We start from the raw sequence: 19,974 nt of genomic DNA on the forward strand, positions 1-19,974 counted from the left end.
TGAAAATACTGACCATAAAAGTTACACTTAAATCTTCTTTCAGTACTTACTTTTCCAGACTCCATGAGAGGCAAACTATGTGGAGATCCTCTTTCAACTAAACGAACTCTGTAAAATAATGATGTATAATACACAGTTGCATTTATTTGCTTTTCATTAACATTTATTTCTAAAAGGAATGGTTAATAGTTGCAGAGTTTAATGCTATTTTTGGAAGAGATGAAGCTTATATCCTGTTATGGGGAACATAATCAGACCCAATATATAATATCAGTCAAAACTTATGGATAGGAAAAAAATGTAAAAAAAGGTGTGTGCGAATGTTTTCTTGAATAATAAATTCTTCAAACGTACTTGGTGCCTTTTATTTATTTTTGACAGACTTTTGTAAATGGAATTCCACGCACAAATTTATTCACGACAAGAGGGATCTAAAATATTGATTTTCCACAAGAAAGTCATAAAAGCCAGGGCACAGACACAGAAGCATGTGAGCTGAGTGAGCAACCACATTCCTCAAGTAGCTGACAGCTAAAATCAAAATCATATCAAAATAACTCATAACCTGGCCTCAACTTCAAATCTGCATTTGCAATCTTTTAATTATTTTCAATGGACAGTGGTTGATAAACATTTTAATATTACAAAAAATCATTTAATGAGAAATGTTATTACTGCTGAAATCAGATCAATTGTCAGAGTGTGACTTTCTGGTTGTCTCTCTTCTTTTTTTAGATAACTTATTTCCCCACTAAGTGAACTGGAATGTCATCTCTCCTTCAGTGGTATAATGGTCTGGAGGGAAATTTCTCATTTAACCTTGGAAAAGTACTCAGGAGGTCAGAACGAAAGAGACTCCCAAGTTCTAAAATAGCTGCTGATCTCAGCCAGTACATGGCAAAGAAAATTTGGTAACATCTAGTTATCCCTGTATCCTAAGTAACTTAAAAGTTAAAATAACCATGAAAACCTTAAACTTCCCACTCCTGAACAATATCCATAATCCACTTAACCAAGCTAAATCTAGACTTGTATCTGAAGAGCTGTTCTTCTTTCCTCCCCTCAGCTCTGGGCACCAGAAAGACAAAACCCCACCATACAAGTTGCCTAAAAGCCAACCATGTAAAAGGTAAAGATGAAATACCAGAAGACAAGAAAACAGACAGGAGCAGATGGGTGGAGACCTGGATCCCATTAAACTGAGCATTAAACTGAGTCTATTAGGAGCAGTCACAATAGATCTTTTTTGGATTGCTTTGAGGTCTTTATAGACAGAGCATCGCAGTGCTTAGTTTGGGAAAGGAGGGATGAGACACAGAGAGACCTCAGCTAGTGGTCCCTTTGGAGAACAAAGCTTAGGCAAGTTCAGACCCTAAGCAGAAAGGAGATGGAAAAAGATATTTCTTTTTTTTTTTTTTTTTCCTTATTTCTTTGCTCCAAGAGTCTTCTATAAAAGGTGAGACTGTTGAGGTCAAGGCAGGAATAGTGAATAGTGTTTTATCTACAGTTCTGGGAAGTCTCTCAACCTTGATGAATGGGGCAGGGCTAAGCCCTGAGATATTGCACATCAGTGTGAACAGCTCCTCTCACTAACAGAAAGATACAACCCAAACACCCAGGAATTTCAGACCTTTTTCCAAGTTGTGTTGAGAGGAAAAGGATGTAAAGTGCTGTACAAGGAGTATTGCCTGGAGCAGACAGAGTTGGGCAGCTGTAGCCTGACCTACAAGAAATCACTTTTCAGCACTCATTCAACTGCCCCCTAAACTCCCAGACCGAGCCTAAAGCACTGATTACCTCCACTGTGTGCTACCTTTAATGATATACTGCCCTTGTTTACACTATTGTGTTACATGTGTTACACATCTGTGTTTTCTACATTCGGTGCTGAAAAGCAGCTGAAAGGCAGTAGAGCCACCACTGGACTGATGGCAAAAGCAGTGAAGCTACAGCATCAATTTGTTCATCCAGAGACACAGACATGGGGCAGCAGAAAGCCAGGCCATGGGAGCCTCTCTAGAATGGGTGTGTTCAAAGCTAAGTTAATGCTGCTCTATAAAGGGTACATCTACATCAGCCACACTTGTGGCAGCAAAAGGCAACTAAATGGCACACAACCACACAAATGGCAGCCAAAACACATGTATTTAGGAGTGTTCGGCAAGGGTTTTAAAAATCACTCTGTATATACTGAAATGAAATCAAATATTGCAAAACCAGTTGTTACTAATGCCTATATATTTCTGCCTTTACATATATATATATATATATATATATACACACACACACACATATTTGTTCTGTAAAATCCACAGTAGTCCAGAAATAGAAAATGCCTTTAACTGAGTTCTTCCAAACAACTGACATATCCAATCTTTCAACAGGTATTTGCAGACAGGTAGCTACTCTTGGAAGAAACAGTCATCATCTCACCCACTTGACACCTGCTTTAACAGTTATTTTACAAGCATTTGTGAAACTGAGAAAATCTTAAAAGACAATTTAGAAAACCTCAGCCACAAGCACTGTCTAGAGTGATGGTGTAACAAAGGCCAGGAAGCACTATATGTAATTTAAGATAGGTTTAAAGAGAATTCAACTTGGATAACTGTAGAGAAAGCCTCTGGGGCAGGAAAAGTGTATGTCAGAACTGTCCAGCTGCCCAGAAATACTGGTGGCCTTTGCTCCCTTCCTGTCATTAAGACATGCCTCTATAAAGTGTTGCTGAACTCTAGGCCTAGCAAAAATCACAAATAGTACAGCAAAGCATTTGATAGTCAATGGTGTGACTACTGGAAATGAATCAACAGCCATAAATCTGACAATCCCCTCTGCTTTCAGCATCTGTGCTTCCCATCTTGTTCTTATTATCACTGGCGTATTCTTCTAGTTCCGTTCTCAACCTGTTTCATTTAACCTTGCCTAATTTTTTAGCACATGATACTCCACAGAAGGTGCAATTTCTCACTTTCCAGCTCTGTTAAACCTCTCCCACTCCATGCTTCCTGCCTCACATCCCTACAGAGTTTTCACGGCAGTGCACTAAACATAGAAATGGCATTTCCTGGACGTTTTCTGTGAGGGCCCTCTTAGCACCCAAAACCTTGGAACCCTTTTTGAAAAGTTTCTGCTAAGCTCACAATCCATTGGGGAACACACTGTTAAACCCCTAAAAAATCTAAAAATGATAAAAAAATATTTTGCCACAAAGATCTTTCAGAAGAATAAAAGTAAAACATGAGATTCTGATGTTAGTGACTCTCGTGTGCATTCTTAATTTTAAGTGCTTTAATAGTCTCATTAACTCTACTGGGACTAGATCCTGTGAATAAATTATGGGCATTAGGCAATAATTTTTAAAATTAGTTTTATTGTGCCTCAGTATAAAATAATTCAATTGTTCCCACTCTTTCTCAAGAGATTTCCCTTTTTCCACTGACAAACATTTGAAAACATCTTTGCTTCCCTCTTGAGCAAACAGCATTACTGTCAAGGTTGCTCTGGTAGGCAAGCTAAAAATGCAGAGCACAGCGCCCATCAGACCCTTAAAAACAGCACCTCTGAATTACGCAGGTGATGCTGGCAAAGAAGCTCCCTGCAGCCTCCCTAGGACAATGACAGCAAACCCTGTCCAAATTCACAAATAATCGTAACCCACTCCAGGCAGTGCAGGTCCAGGAAGGGCAAGTCCTGTTTCTCAGCAGTGCTCCAGAGTTCTTTGTTTGGAATGAAAACAATCTCTTACAAAGTGAGTACAGGGCCTTCCTGCTGTTTTCTTCTGCTGCTGAGTCTTGCTGGGAAGGGCAGAGGAGAACATGGCAGTAGAGCCAGACTGGGCAAAGAGCCTGAAAATCAAGTGGACGGGAGAAAACACGCTGCCCTTGGGTGTGAAAGCTACTTTTGCACCTTCTGGTGGTTTGCAGCCAAGCTGAGAGGGAAAACATAACTGAGAGACACAATGTAGGGCAGACACAGGGTTTCTCCGCCACTAAAATATCTCATTGGATGGGGGAGACAGAAGATGTTTAAGGATCATTTCACTGTTGCAAAGCTATAACCAGGGATGATACACAATGAAACGGTAATATTTACACAGAACAATATAGAAGAGTATATTTTTAATAACTTTTTTCCACTGGCTCCTAAGAACATTTTCTTCAAAAATTGTCTCACTGGAGCTATACAGTTGAGAAAACTGTTTCAAAGTCTGGTTCCTGGGATTTAATGAGGAATTCAGCTCCATTCCTAGTATGTGCCAACTTCTTTTCTTGTTACAATTTAATATATTGAACATATTTCATCTTCCTTAAATCAAACACTTACTATAGAAAAGTAGGACTGAAATCTGACTTCAGAATAGGAACTGGCCAGCTGTAACTAACCAACCAGCCACTGCAATCACTGTGCAGCAAAGGGGTATCAAAATGCAGCAACGTCTTTCCGCCCAACTAACTTTCATGAAAATAAAGATTTTGTTTATGCTCCATTTTAGATTTGGTTCACTCAGTGATGAAAACTCTCCAAAATACACTGCACAGCTTGCTAGCTCTTCACACTAATCAGAGAGTTTGTCAGCAGAGCTATTAACTCTTGCTTTGGGAATCTGCAGGGGCTGGCACATGCAGAGTGGTACTAAGCAACACTACAGTGCCAAAACTGGGCAATCCTTCAGAGCAGGCTGTGCTGCTGCTTGGAGAGAGAGTTTGGATTCTGTGATTCTAATAAAGATGGAAAGAAGCTATGAGGTCATCCAAATCTTGCTCCCTGCCAAGAAAAGACTGCTCCCTGCAGTGCACTTTTGAGTGCTTTGCCTACTTCTGTTAGAGTATTTCAAATGATGCGGCTTCTTCCACTTCCTTCCAGGGCTTATTTCTCAGCTGAATTTATTTCAAATCCAGGAACTTTTTTTCAGTCTGCAATGCTTGGCATGAACCAGTCTTAGCTTCTTCTTATTGTTTCTACCTCTCCATGTCCAACTCAAAGAAGCTTTTCCCCAGTGCCCCCGTTCTCTCAATATAACTCAGCTGAAGAGATTGCCTTTTCCCCTACCACTTGGCCAAACCCCACATCTTGAACTTTTGTCTTTCCTTTATAGCCATTCCCTCAAGCTGAGCCATGGTAATTGCCCTCTTCCTCCTTGCCTGGTGCCAGCATCTTCTGTCAGCCAGGCTTGGGCACTGCGCCTTCTCACACACACCATCTCCAGCTCTGATTTCCCTGCCTATCCCACCAACCCTTCCCCCTGTCTGGAGCAGTTCTCACACCATGTCACTTCACTGGCATGCCAGCTTGGAAGCCCAACTCTTTGGTTTCATTAATGCCAGCTATTTTGCACTCTGATTTCTTTCAGCAACTGTTCTTGGATGCTGCCACTCTTGAAAACCTTCAGCAACAAAGCCTAGAGGAAACCAAATAGGATGTGATGAACATATAACCCAATGTATTTAAGCCCCCTCCTTGCTCACGGTCTTTCTGTGGCAGAAAGCCACAGCCAGTGGTCTCTGATTTCAATCCAGCCCTATTTCTTAAGCTGGTGGGGGAAAAGTGGTTATTTTCTTATTCTGCAAGATACTGATGTTTTGAAAATTTTTCTTTATTAAACTGGAACAAAGAAGTTAAATATGTACAAAAGTTGTAAATGGAATCTAAAAAAACATGTGGCAGGTCAGAAAAAGAGGCTATTTATGTTTAATATTTCAGGGCATTTTGTTTTGTTTTGAAATTAAATTTATTAACTTCCCAAACTGAAAATGCTTTAACCCACATCATAAGCAAAAATTAAAAACTTAAAGTATTTTGACCACTTTGAAAACTCTTTTTCCTTAAGCTGAAAAGAATCTGCCCAAACTGACTCTACTGAATTCAACATAATGGTCTTTTACAGTGAAAAAAAAGACCAATGACCTAATTTATTAGAAACTGTAACCAAAAGGCATTTAGTATCAGAGACCTTTCATGTGGCCACATCCAGAGCACAGTGACTCTCCAGTTTTGACTCAAAACATTAAGTGCTACTGCCATCAGCATCACCTTTCAGATGTATATCAATGTTGAGTCTGAGATGGTGCTTGGGTAAGACCTTTGGTGGAAAGGGCAGATGCAGCCTCTTCTCATTTTCTACAGTTAGAAGAAGGATGGACATTGTAGGTAACAGTGGGATCCTGGACTGGGTCAGGGCTCTTTGACACGCAAGACTGTCACTGCATTTTCTCTTTACTCAAATAATAAAATGTTTCTACGTAAACAATTCCAGAATTTACAAGTCAATGAGCTCATTCTACCAAAAAAAAAAAAAAAAAAAAAAAAAGGAAATATGGATCAAAGAACATAAGCTCTGTGTTCCAAAACGACATTCAGGGTTCAAATAACAAATCAGAAAAGTAGGAAAATTGCACAGCTGAACACTTAGGCTGAAGGGAAAATGTAGATAATGAAGAAGTTTCCCAGCATCATCCTGGTTTCCTCAGAACAATTTTCTCCTATTACATGATATATTCAGATAATGGATAAATACAACTGACACTAAAAAAGGGACTTTGGGATTTAGGCAAACTTTAACCAACCAAGTGAACAACCACTGAACTTTCTGTATGCCTAGGACATATTTTAATCCTGTTAATCTGATAATCAACAAGAATTAGCACTAAATCCTTTCCTTTAATGTAACAGAATCTTTCACTATAAACCTAAATTACACTTCATGTGCCAAATTCCCTAAGGTCAAAACTAAGAACTGCCAATTCTTCAGATGGCTGGAAAAAGAAGCAGAAGAAGTTACACAATGATTTAAGACAGTTCAGAAAGGTGCAAATGAATCAAAATGGGGCAGGAGCTCTGGCTCATGATGGGAACACTCAAAGCTTCACAGATTATAAAAAGCAATAGCAATTTTATCATAAAAGATTATGAGAATATGTAAAAAAGTTTATGTTTCCTTTCAGCTTTGAAGTACTTTAAAATGTCCAGCTGTCATCACACATTAAATTTGTTTAAATTAACTTTACACATTGTTTAAAGCACAGTATACAACTATTTCAAGATAATGCAGTGGACCAGGACTCTGGAGAATTTGGTCTTGCACCTTGAGCACCATCAGGTACAGCATCACCTTTCTCTGTGCTTCAGGTTCAGCTTTGCAAAACCAGGCATAAAGCTGCTCACAGCTGTTATCTTCTTACTCAGATTACAAACCTCCCAGGACATGAAGTTTATCACTAATTGTTTTTACAGCACTTCTCATAATCACAGTTGAGATCTGACAATTCTGTTTAATGCAATATGCTTTTTCTATTTTGTAACCCTTTGTCTTCCTAGTGCTAATCTCTAAAGAGACTTCACATACAGGGAAAATTTTAATTATAATGAACTTGGGATCTAAAAACATCCTCAGCTAATAGAATTAGCTTATTTGTTGTTAACAAATGATGGAAATTATTTTAGCATTGCTAATGAAATATTTACATTCTACATCTCTACAATGTAATCAAAGGTGGAATTTCTGAAATTAAGTAATTTTCTTTAATCTGTCCCCTTCTCCTGCTATAACCTCCAAATTTCCCACTATTAGCTGACTCAACCTGCTTTTTCAGAAAGTTCTCCTTAACAACATCTAGGGACATTTCCTGTCCATGGAACACCAACACATGAAGCTATTTTCCCAGTTCAGCGAAAACTGCAGATGAGCCCTCAGAAGGAAAGGTCAGCAGTGCCATGAACAGCAGTGCCTTGAACACCTGCAGGCACTGAGAAGGGACTGTCCTGTCACAGGAGACTCACTAGGAACTGTGGCTGAGCTTCTTGAGACTCTCTGCTTACACAAGTTCATCTTCTGCTCACAGACACTTCCATTATGTGCCACAGTAAAAAGGACAAGTTAGGCTTGAAGCAACATACTAAGATCCATTGAAAGGAGCCATTTAAGAGGGTATTACATCTCTAACAAAATTAGAGTTGTATCCTTATATAAATAAAGGATGCTTTTACTATTCAGAGCACTCCTTCCCAAGCCTAAACATTCCTTCAGCTTTCCTCTAGAAATTCAGAGATTTCACTAACAGGAGCCAAATGAGTGCCTGAGGCTGGCAAGCTGGAGTGGGTCCCAAAGGTGACAGAGCCCATTTCCCAGGGGTAATTGGCAGCACAGCACCTTGGCAGCACAGCACAGCAAAAAAGCTGACAGTGTGTGGCATGGCAAAGGCTCTGTCCTCCTGCAGAGGCTGGCAAGAGAAGAGGGGAATGCAAAGAGGGATGGAGAGCACGTAGGAAGCTCCTTCTCTTATAGCACAGCACAGTCTGTGGTTAGGGCTGCAGAAGCTACAAAGCCTTGTTCCAAATCTTATATATATTCATTAAGTGTTCCCCCTTCCAAAGCAGTTGCCTTGTGAAATGCCCTCTAAGGCAGCAGTGTGGGAAAGCAGCACTTTTTCCTCCACTACTGAAACAGCAAATGTACCCTATGCTGATCACTTGGCACTTTTAAAGAATCAGTGTTTGGCACTCCTTTAAGAGTATATACCAACATGAAGGAAAGCAACTTGTTTCAGAATACGTTATCTGTAAAAATCAAATACATAATACATCTTATTTGCATAAAAAATGGAAGAAATAAAATTTCATTTTATTAAGACATTCCTGTAACTGTACAGCTAGACTCACAGCAAAGTCTGGGAGAGAGAAAGAAAGAAGTATGGCTTGTAGGTAACAAAAGAGGAAGAATTTTAATGAATCTTCCTCAGAAATCTGAGCAGCCAGCTTGTTCTATCTATTCCCAGTTTCCATGAGAAGCATGATTGAAAGAGAAGGACCTGTAACACCAAAGAAACTCAGTATACCTAGAAATGACAGGTTTTTTAACAGTGTCAGACACACTTCAGGAATAAATATGTTTGTGTATTTTAATAAGTTGAAAATCTAATAAACAGTGAATTTCCCAATAACTTCACTGAAATTTTATAATTTCAGTGAAATTATTATTACACTCAAAATTGGTTTGTAAAAAAAAAAAAAAAAAAAAAAAGGAACCATTTTCCATCTAGTTCTTTTAACTCATACTTGAAGAATATGTGCAAATGTTACTTGCAAACAGTAGCACAATAACTGTACAACTGCAGTACACCCACCTTCCTGGAAAGCTACAGATTTTTGTTTTCCCTTTGTCTTTGCCTTACTTGGTACACAGGACAGTATTCTCTTTCCCCTAAGCCCTCCAGGGAAATATAACTGGAATGCTTTGATTTATAGTTAAACTATGCTAAACCACATCGTCGCTCAAAAATCAGATCTGGAGCCAACTCTTATTGTCTTGTTCCACTAAAATCATGATATGCTTGCTTTTCTTTTGAAGATGATTTTGTCAAGGAAGAAATGGACTTGTGTCAAGGGAGGAAATAACTTCAGTGACAAGTCATCTTGCCTTAGAAAGCACAAAAACTACTTGGTAGGACTCCCATCCCCCTAGTTCTCGGACATTTCTCCCTTTCTCCCGCCCTGCACAGAAGTCATGCTATGCCTGGAAACATGAGGCATCTTTCAAAGCTCTTTAAAAGGTACATTTACAATTTGGGCTATAACTCTGGATCCTCATGTGTGAACAGTATAATTTCTTCAACAGTATTTGCTCCTCTTCAGTTTCCCAGGCCACCGGCTTTATTCCTAATCACTGACTATTCAGTGTATAGAGATTAAACAAGTTGGTCTCCTGATGCAGCCAGAACAGCAAGAGAGAGCCTTCCTCCTCTCTGGACAGAACTGAAAGTGTTCACATGATGCTTATCAGCCCAAATTAACTTTTCTTTCCGGGAGATTTGTTTCCCATAGATCAGAAAAAACGCCAAGGGAATTTTCGAGACAGCAGTGTTCGCATGGCAGGAAGAAAGAACAATATTGCTAAAAGGCCAAGACTGTATCTTCTCCTGAGGAAAAACATGAAGAAGGAGGAGGGGTTTGCCAGTACCATGACAAACAGCTTATACTCACAAATAAGATTCTGAAAGCTAATAGGCAAAATGCCTAAAAGCCAGGCGGTTCTACAAAGACTCCTCAAAACCAAACTGCATCATTTCTTTTTGTACTTAAATCTTTGAGAGACACAGGTTTTTTATTTTAAAGACCTCAGGCCCTTCTCCCAGCTGAGTTACTTCTACTGAGTCTATATGGGTGCTAATCTTTTCACTTTCATGAAAAAACTGTTTCTGTGTTAACAGAAATAAAATTCGAGCAGCTAAAGCAACAATTACAACAAAGTATGGCTGATGTGTGGAACTTGGAATTGAAGCCAGCCATATGAGAATACCCCAGGGTGACAGGAGAATATGAGAATACCCTGTCAGGGTGACAGGAATGGCACTGCTGGAGGTAGCACTTGAATATTCCATTTGCAAAATGGGTTTATTGTGTCTAAAGCACTCTGAGGACAATGGCATGGGAGGTGTATGTTTTGAACAGTTCACCAGGTACCTGGAACTTTACACCTCAAAACAACCCACGCCCTCTGCCTGCAGAATCTCAGTGCAAGGGAAATGCTGGCTGGGTGTCACAGAGGGTAGTGATGGATTTTAACCACCCCTTTGGACCCCACACAGGGAACAACAGAGGACTGTGATTCTCTCTAAGCTGTGACTGGGTTCTGTATGCTGTAACCCATTGCAGGAGCTGGAAAAGCCCTGCTTCCCCCAGCACCAAGGGAGCACTCCTCAAAGTTTCTCTTTTGCTACCATTGGCAAATGGCTTTCAAATAGGATTAATCAATTAAATTTTCACAAAAGGTAACCATTTCCCTGTCACTTGCTATTAGCAAGTCTCCTTCTGACACAGCTCCCCCCTGTCTCTTCTCCCTCCTGTGTGAATATAAAATGGTTCCACTCCACACCGTGGCTGGGCTACAGAGCACTGCTGTGGCTACAGCTCAGCTAAAAACTCAGCTAAGGAGTTCTTATGTATGGTAACTCTTCAATAAAAATATTTTCCAAGGTAGATGGAGGAGAAGTGTTTGAGGATAAGGGAAAAAAGCTCCTGTGGCTTTGCTGTTTGGTATTACCCCAAACAATGTATACATAACATGAAAGTTTCAGTAAAATGCAAGAAAGATAAACAACTGACAGCCATAATAAAAGGCTATTTTTCTGCTCCTGCATGAAGTCTGACATGCTGGAATATATTAAAATGAAGCCAAAGCCTTTACTGATTCCTTTTGACAGAGCCTGATTTTGAGACTGGGCTCACTGTATAAGCAATCTATATAAATAAATCCTAAGTAAGTGTTTTCTCATTTCTTTGAAACACTACAAGTATTCCCTTTTCTTGAGGAGTGAGATTCAGAATTTCCATCCTCTGCAAACACTTTTGTCAGGGAGACAATGTCTGAACAAGTCTGAAGGAAGTTCAGAGATCTGTGAATACTCTCAGAATCCAAAACTAAAAGTAAGACTTGCTTATTATTGTTAGTTCAACACACAAATGACCTCCTAAGAAATCAAGTCTGCTAATGACAGACTAAGTATATACAAGGTGATTTTTTAAGAGCTACATTAATTTGCATCACTCCAATAAGGTGTCAGTGGCCACATGGGAAAATATACCTATTCTGTACAGCTCCACACACTGCCTGTTTAATAAAGAGGGTAATCAGGTTAAAATAATTGTTATAATGATTGGGAGCATTTCAATGAAAGACTATGAATATCACAAGCCACAAACTGAATAATAGCCAGACTAAAAAATTAATAACTCGAACCCAAATACATCTTTGTGCTTCTGGTCTGTTTGGTAATATCCCACACCAGGATTTAAGATTTGGTGCCAGCTGCCTCACCATGTCTGTCTATCCCATTACATGTACTCAAAAGTACATTACATGTACACATTACAGGTACTCAAAAGGAACTCTAGTAAACCACAAAAGAGTTTGATAAATTAAGTTTTCCATCTTTATTACCCTACAGACTTAACTAGATGAAACTGAATAATTAAAAAGATCATTTAATGCACCTATTATTTCACCAAAGGGTATACTGAAGTTTGAAGACAGGATAAGAAGGACTTAATGGGAAAGAATGCCTGCATGTATGAAACTAAAGATGGCATCAAATAAAAGAGAAAACAGTGTTTACCAGGGCTGGCTGAAAGTCTTCATTCTTGCCCAGTTTGATAAAAACTGTCAATGCAGTTCAATAAACAGTCTAAATATAATCTGTAGTCAAAATAAGGGGGAACTATGACAAATGCATGCAAAATTGTATCTAAATCTTCATCAATACATTTGTGACTTGGTTAGTGGCTCTCTCCCTCTGGGAGTCTAAGCCTCCACTACATCAAAGCTTGTAAGTTGTCATTATCTGCTACTGAACAAGAAGACTGGTGACATTTTTATCTGCTTTTGGGGGTAGACAGATTCCAATGAGTATGTTTCATTTTGCTTTTCTTATCCTTTTAAAAATAAACTTCAATATCAAAGTACATCTTTCCTTGCTTGGCTTAGGGCAGAACAGTGGTTTTCATTTTTTTTTAATGGATAAGGTTTTGATATAGAAAAGAATATAAGGATGAAAGAGGATATTTATCTTTACAGGATTTGCATCAAGTTTCAACTTTAGGAGAAGACCAATGATCTCCCTCAGCTGTCATCAGATGGATCCTTCAGATCACTATTTAAAGTTTCTGAGGAAATTCTCAATAAAACATTTAGAATATGAAAGGTGCAGATGCCCAGGAAAAAGAAACGCCTATGTAAAAACACCTCAAAGCAGTAAAAAGATTTCAATAATTTTAATATAATTTCATTTCTAGTTCATACCTGTTGGTTTCAAATTCAAGGTAATTTCAAAACATGTAGTATCAGATTAAAACGGCAGCATTTTGGAAACAGATTTGAATGAGTCTAAAATATATATGGTTTAGGAGGTTTACAAATACACTGAAACATCTGAGAATCCAGTCTGACCTGCAGCAGAACACTTGAAAATATTTTTGCCCTGTTGATGGGAACGAAAGGTTTATTTTGGTTTATTCTCAGTTTGATGAATTGGCTTGTTTTGTCAATAAATAGTTTTTCTACCAAAAATTAAGCTGTTGTTAAGGATGAAGAAGCTGTGAAATTTTTATTTTAATATCAGGAACCTGTTTTTCACTGGACATTTTATAAACACGGGTACATATTGTTTTAGAACAATCCAGATACAAGGGATGCTTGGGCTTCAAATTTCCATCTTTACTGGAATAAAAGGCTGCAAATGTTGCAAAAGCCACCATCTTTCAAGTACATGGTGTTTTGGCATGATGAGAAAAGGCTCACTCTCTCACTCTCTCCCTTTTTTATCTTCCAAGCACTTCTCAGCTTTTAGCATATTTAGGCATCTTGTGCTTAACCACCTGAAAAGCTTTCTGAGGAGAGCATGAGTGGTCAAAAATATGATGGAACAGTCTGACAACCAGGCCTTTAGAAGTGGGACGAGTATATGGATATATTTATTCAATTTATTTTCCTCTTTTGCAGGGAAGAGAATAATAAAATTGCTTTCCCAGAGGCAGAGAAATACAGCAGTGACCTGGGCAGATACTCCCACCCTGAGCTCTGCAGCCCATCCCTCTCTGAGGATGTCCCTGGGCACATGGCCACGGCCTGAGCTGCACAAGGAGGCAGCAGCCAGGAGCCTCTGTGCTGTGCTGAGAAGAATTAATCCACCTACTCTGTCCTTTGGAGCTGAGTTAACCTCTGTAACCTCTGTAAACTGCACTGCTCTGCACTGCAGGGGCACAGCACACACCTTGTAGGTACTCAGGAGTCTTCTGTTTTTTACTGGAAGCCTGTGTGGGACTTGCCTGTCTTTGCTCACTCTTTCTTTAGGCCATCCTGAGGACACCCTGATTTGCAGAAAATCAGTAAAATGCTGCATACAATGATATTAGTATCCTGTCATCAACAGCAAGCCAGAGCTGTATATATTCTTCCTTTTTGTGCTACTCAGATCCCAAAAATAGCTGTCTAATGCCATTTGAGCCACCTTGGGGAGCCTGGGACACTCCTCAGTGCTAACAAACATAACGTGACTCCATGTGAGACACTACCTGAGAAGCTGGAGCACCTAGAACTGCTCACAGCCAGCCAGTCAAACCTTTCTCCAGTGTCAGGACTGACCAAGTGGTTGCACCCCTTGGTATAAGTATCCTGAAGCTCCAGGTGAGCCCAGTACTATGTCCAGAGTCCCAGCAGCTGAGCCAGGGGGCTGTTAGCTCCAAAGCACACGGGGACACGCACAAAAAGGTGTTTGGAAACCTCCATCCTGACCTATGGAACAAACCATCCAAACCCAGGGAGAGCTGGGAGGAAAGAAACATCTGGTTTGGTCGAACAACCAGCCCTAGATCTCCACACAGACTGTACCTAGCACAGGTATTTTGACCTGAACGCCTACAAGAAAATGACATTTTCATAAGCTGTGAAGTGCGCAAGCACATAATTACCGGATGAGCTTGAAATAGTCGTATTGAGACTGATTATTAATTTCTATGGATGTGAACACGATTTGAATAATCTCAAAGAGATGAACTACAGCTGTTTCTTGAAGCAACTAGAGTGTTATCATGCCAAGAAAAAAAAAAAAAGTTTACTTTGTTTAAGACCCTGAAAAATATCCTCTAAAATACAAATTACGAAAAACATTTTCTCACGTTAGAGGGTACAGTGTAAAATGTTCATATTGTTGGGGGACTGGCTGGCCTGCAAAGACTCTGTGGGTTGCTACTCTGTGGTCTCACAGATATTTACAGGGATCTTTCAGATACTGCTAAGTAATAGGCACATTCAGTTCCACTAAAATGGTTAGAAACAGCAAGTGTGAAACAGCAAGTGTGTCAAATAGAGTTGTTTTCTCCCTCAATTTATGACCCACTAATCTAATTCTAAATTCCACAGGACTGGGTAAATGAGGCACAGCTTTAAGCCATCAAATTAAAATCTACATTACCACAATATGAGAAGCAGCTCTAAAGATCATCTTTCATGTTCTGTAGAACTAGTCACTAAATATAAATTAACACACTGCAAACCCTGATCTTGATAATGATGCCTACTCCTCAATGACATGCTAAGGCAGGGAAATAGTGTATACCCATGGTTTATGCAATTTTTATGAATAGTAAATCTTAATTCCTCGCTTTAAACATATTTTTTTATTATTTATAATTTTTACTGACTGTGAGTATTACATTCTATTTCTGTAGAAAAGGCCCTTTTTCTTGTCTGGGTTGAGTATGACTGTGGACTCTGTCTCCACACTACTGCAGTTGCTGGGCCAGGAACACCAAATTTCTGTGCCTGGGTTAAGCAGCCAGTAGTGTCCCAAAGGACAAAACAAACACGAGTATTATTATTGGAATCATTGTGTGCAAGAGGAATAAAGAAATCATGAGTCAAACACCTTGCAACTCCTCTCCTCTATCTGACAATCTCCATGTGCAACAAAAATATACCTAAATGTCTATCTGACCTAACAGCCCAGTGGGTAACTTGGGTCTGCAGTACCCTGAGGTTTGTACTCTGCAACCTGAACGGGTCACTCTGATAGAGCCAAAGATGAGGAGCAAATTCTCTGTTAAGCTTCTAAGAAGGATGAAAGAAAAAGAACAAAGAAACTCTCTATTTGGATAATGATTTTTTAAGGGAACCAGGACTGTTAATCAAATGTTCACCTTTTCCAGACTTCACAGAAAACTTCTTGGTTTGTTACAGTTCTTTCAAGAGATTCATGACCAGAGTATTGGAAAACTGAAATATATGTGCATGGGTATTTTTTTAAATCACACCTGAGATCTCAAGCTTGCCTCTAACTACTAAGTGATAAATTTTATTTCTCACTCCTTGTATACATACCTAACACTCAAGATAGAACTGAAAAATACCCACAATTACAAATGTGGTTGCTCACAGTGGCTGAAGCAAATAATCCATCCCCTCAGAGTCTTGCAGCTTAAGAACTGCAGCAAACCCCACCACGATCTCCTGACAGGTAAACAGCTGCCAAGCCAGGAGAAACACCTCTGGGAAGCTAAAAGGCCCAAAAGGACTCCAGCCCATTGAGACTGGCCAGGCTGCACCCCCTGAATACAATGAAATCCTGATGGCAATAAAGACAATGCATCTTGTTAGTCATTGCAGTAGTGATGTCAGATGCCTCAGTTTTATCAATGGTAAAATTAATTAACCAATACAAATGTCTGTGCCTGCTTGCTGGTAGGAGTCAACACAAATTATTTATGAGGTTTGCAACAGCTTCCAGGATCCGTAAGGTGTGCTGTAAGCAGCTTCCCTGCTAGAAACTTTGTTAACGGTATGTATTAGAGAAAAAGAAAAAGGTGGTTCCGACCTGTCATGCCTCAGTGCCCTCATATCAACATACACTGTGGTGGGATCTGGTCCAGATGTTCCCTGTAAACAACAACATCAGCTAATCAGAACCTGACAGCTGGGAGGAGAAAAGAGTTTTACCCCCCAAATAACCAAACATTCATTTCAGTGCTAATTATGCTAATCAAATGACAGGTTATATTTAAGGTATTCATCAATCAAAGCTCAGCTTTACAGATTCAGAACAAGCACTGGAAACATACCTACCATGAGGTACTTGTCACCTTGGAGTTCAGAAAAACATCAAACAGTCAGGCTACTTAACCAACACATGTCAACAGAGGTTTTATTTGCTACAAAAGGCCAAGTAATCAGCACATGGATACATACAAAAAAATGTTAAACACATTTTGCCATATAAAGGAAGGCGGAAATTGCTGAGGAGACACAGTTTAATGGCAGAAGCACGTGGTCAGGAATGTGAAGCATGGTTTACTGAGAGTCTTCCACACATGCAACAGAGAATATACTTGAAGCTAAAGATAGTAAAGGTAGCACGCATGACATGAACCAATCTGGACTGAAGGTCTGTTAAGCAATTATTCTGATCCTTTTCAGTCTTCCACCGCATAATTTAAGCCCTTGCTTTATGTCACAATATTTTGTTACTTGAAAAGAGGCAGACTAATTTTAGTTTCCTTTCATGCAGAGATGATGCAGTCTTTAGGCCTTTCCACCCACAGCTTTTCTGCAGTTTTGCAGCCTGCTATGATCTGCCCTTATCCAAAACTTCAAACTCATCACCACTGAACATCATGTGAATTCTCAATGCTCCAGGCTAGGGCTCTCTTCTCTGCTGCAGACCTCATGCTACTGCTAAGCACAAAGCTAGAAGGAAAAGCACAGCTTCATTCTGGAACATTGGCATGTTGGAAGTTTTCTTTTCAGCAGAAGAATTCTCCTAAACCTGGTAAACTCCAGATGCACAAACTTCTTTACTAGTTATTTAGATGTCTACTACTTAAACCAGCAGGCAGCATGAACTCCAAGTGATTTCTGTCCCATTTGGGATACATGGTAGACTATAATTCTTCACGTTAGGAATGTCTAGGGCTAGATTTTACATTTCTGGCAATGTTGGCTGATTGTTCCAAAAATTTTTGAGCGCCGAAAGTTGCAACCCAGACCCCCAAACACCTAATTTTTGTATCTACGGGGGGAAGTGTTACCACTACCAGTTGATACTTACTGAACAGGTACTGATCATCACCCACCACCAGAGGAGAACAGGAGTAACAGAGCTGCACATGCATGTTAGCCTCTTTAGCTTGTTATACACAATACAAGGTACAATATCCTCTCTAGCTATTAACGACACGATTCTCAGTCTACTGGTAAACTCAGCAGTGTAACAGACTAGTGCTGAGTGGAGAACTTATTTGAAATATATGCAATGTTGAAAAGAAAAAAAACCAAAACCAAGGAAAAATTGGTTATCTTTAAAAATAAAACTAAAGCTGATTTGATTCGTAAAATAATGGAAACAGTCAAGTTTGAAAATCAAAGACAGTCACCATGGAATTTATAATTTTCAGAATGAATGAAATAGTTACAATGGACATCTAATATTTGATGAGACCTGCATCCAGATAAAGCTATACTGGACTTATTTATAATTTTATAGAAGGATCTGAAAATCCCCAAATCTCCAGACTCAATTTCTAGTCTGTCCCACTGTTGGAAGCTGATAGGTGGGTATTGAGGGAACATGAAAATCCCCTACCTGCTCGGCCAGCTTCCCCAGCCTGTGAGGCTATAGCAGCAGGAATAGCAGGGATGAGGGAGAGAAGGAAAGAAGGTAACACAAGACAAAAATAATAATAATAAAAAATGGGAATGAAGGGTGGGAGAAAAAAAAGAGGAGAATGCAAAAAGCAGGGAGTAAAATAAAAAGAAAAACAATGTCAAATACAGGAATTTTACAAATTAACCATTATACCATTAAAGGTTAAAAAAAGTAAAAAATGAGGTGTCAACATTTTAGTAGAGCAACAGAAGAGACAGCTGTAGACTGCTAACCTTGGACAAACAGACTTAAATGGTTTTAGGACACTACAGACAATGTTGTTAGTGGAAAACACATGTCTAACATACTGATTTTTTTTGTTATTGTTTTTGGTTTTGAAGTCATTAAACATTATGGCCCTCCTATTTTAATGCACTTTATTCCATTGAGAATTCCAGGTCTGCTGTTTTACTAGCAACAGAAATTTGTAAGTGATTCATCTGGAAATCAAAAGTAAAGTCTCTTTTTGGAAAAAAAATAAAATAAAATTAATATACAACAGAGAAAGATACTTATACCTTCTTGCATACAGATTAACCTGATCCTAAAGTGAAATGAAATCAAGGCTTGGTGCATAATCTAACTACTGGAAGATAATAATTAAATGGAGTGACTTCAGAGCCCAATAAGTTTTCACTGCTATTTGTCATAGCAAACAGTGTAACACATACAAAGAACAGTAAAATTAAAAGCTGATAAAAACACATCAGCTCTCCACCATGACTGATAACTCAGCAAAGAGACAAAAAGTCCTCAGTGGTGACTAGTCCTAAGGCACTACTATCACGTGGAGTATCTAACACCAGATGGCTGCTGTGGGATTTGCCCTACAACTTGTGAAAACAAACAGCTCTGAAAGCCCTGGCATCCCACATTCCTCTCACCAGACTTCTGAATGCCAGCAGAGTTACAGACTGCAGGAAGCTGTGACAGCAGCACCTTAAGACAGGTTTATTTTGGATACAAAGGAAGATGAAACATTTAACAAAAAATAGGATGGATCTGCTTATTGCATTGATGCCCCAAAATGGTATTACTACTAATCCAGGCTGAACACTGCAGTGTAACTGCAAGAAATCAGGAGAATTACTGAAATCCAGCAGTTATATGATTCATTGCCTGTGACTATACTGCAGGTCCAGAAAGGACTTTGAGAGTATCAGAGCTTTATAAGGCTTTTAACTACAGAACGGCTTGAGAAACAGCAGCTGAATTATCAGCAACATCCTTCTGTGGCCAGTTGAAGCTGGAATACTCTGAAAAGTATTTCAAAGGAGGCAGAGTCTAAGCCAAGACCAGAATGACTGACTCAATTTTTTCTGTGCACATTTATTTTGAGAGACAGAGATAGAGAGCATCTGTTATGCTGGTAACAGGGAAAAACAACACAACTTCTGGAGTATCTGGTATTTACTCAGGACATGCCTGGTAGTGTTCAAGAAAACAAAATGGGATGTACAGAATTTTCTGTCTGAAAATGGGTGCATCATAAGTCACACGTCTAGAACTAAATAAATCTCTGCCCATGCACAGGCTGCCACTGGTGAACCATCCCTGGTCTGAGCAAATCCCAGCATTATGCCAAGCTTTTATTCTCTGACTGCAGGTCAAAACTGCTTGAAGGACCACACTAACAAGTCAGCTGTAGGGCTGACCACATGCCAGGTCTCAGTGCATACCTCATCTCCACTCAAGTCAAAGGCCAAGCTGCATGCTCTCCCTTACTTCCCTGTTCAGGGTTAAAAGCCTGGAACCAGCCTATCAGAAAACCACTTTAAAAATAACTGGT

The 19,974-nt window shown here is 39.4% G+C and overlaps 1 protein-coding gene across 5 annotated transcripts in view; it reads right to left on the reverse strand.

The window, feature by feature from the left end:
• Positions 1–19,974, reverse strand: part of DIP2C (disco interacting protein 2 homolog C) — a 308,123-nt gene that overhangs the window by 11,797 nt on the left and 276,352 nt on the right. For 3 of the 5 annotated variants that reach the window (XM_066314638.1, XM_066314623.1, XM_066314616.1), the window contains 3 exons: positions 18,123–18,152; positions 16,359–16,420; positions 51–108 (listed from right to left, as the gene is read on the reverse strand). In XM_066314638.1, the coding sequence (XP_066170735.1) occupies positions 51–108; positions 16,359–16,420; positions 18,123–18,152 (150 nt within the window). The remainder of the gene's footprint in view (positions 1–50; positions 109–16,358; positions 16,421–18,122; positions 18,153–19,974) is intronic. The other 2 variants (XM_066314645.1, XM_066314632.1) reach the window with 1 other exon arrangement.

The sequence above is a fragment of the Sylvia atricapilla genome, chromosome 1 (assembly GCF_009819655.1).
Source record: "Sylvia atricapilla isolate bSylAtr1 chromosome 1, bSylAtr1.pri, whole genome shotgun sequence".
Lineage (NCBI taxonomy): Eukaryota > Metazoa > Chordata > Aves > Passeriformes > Sylviidae > Sylvia > Sylvia atricapilla.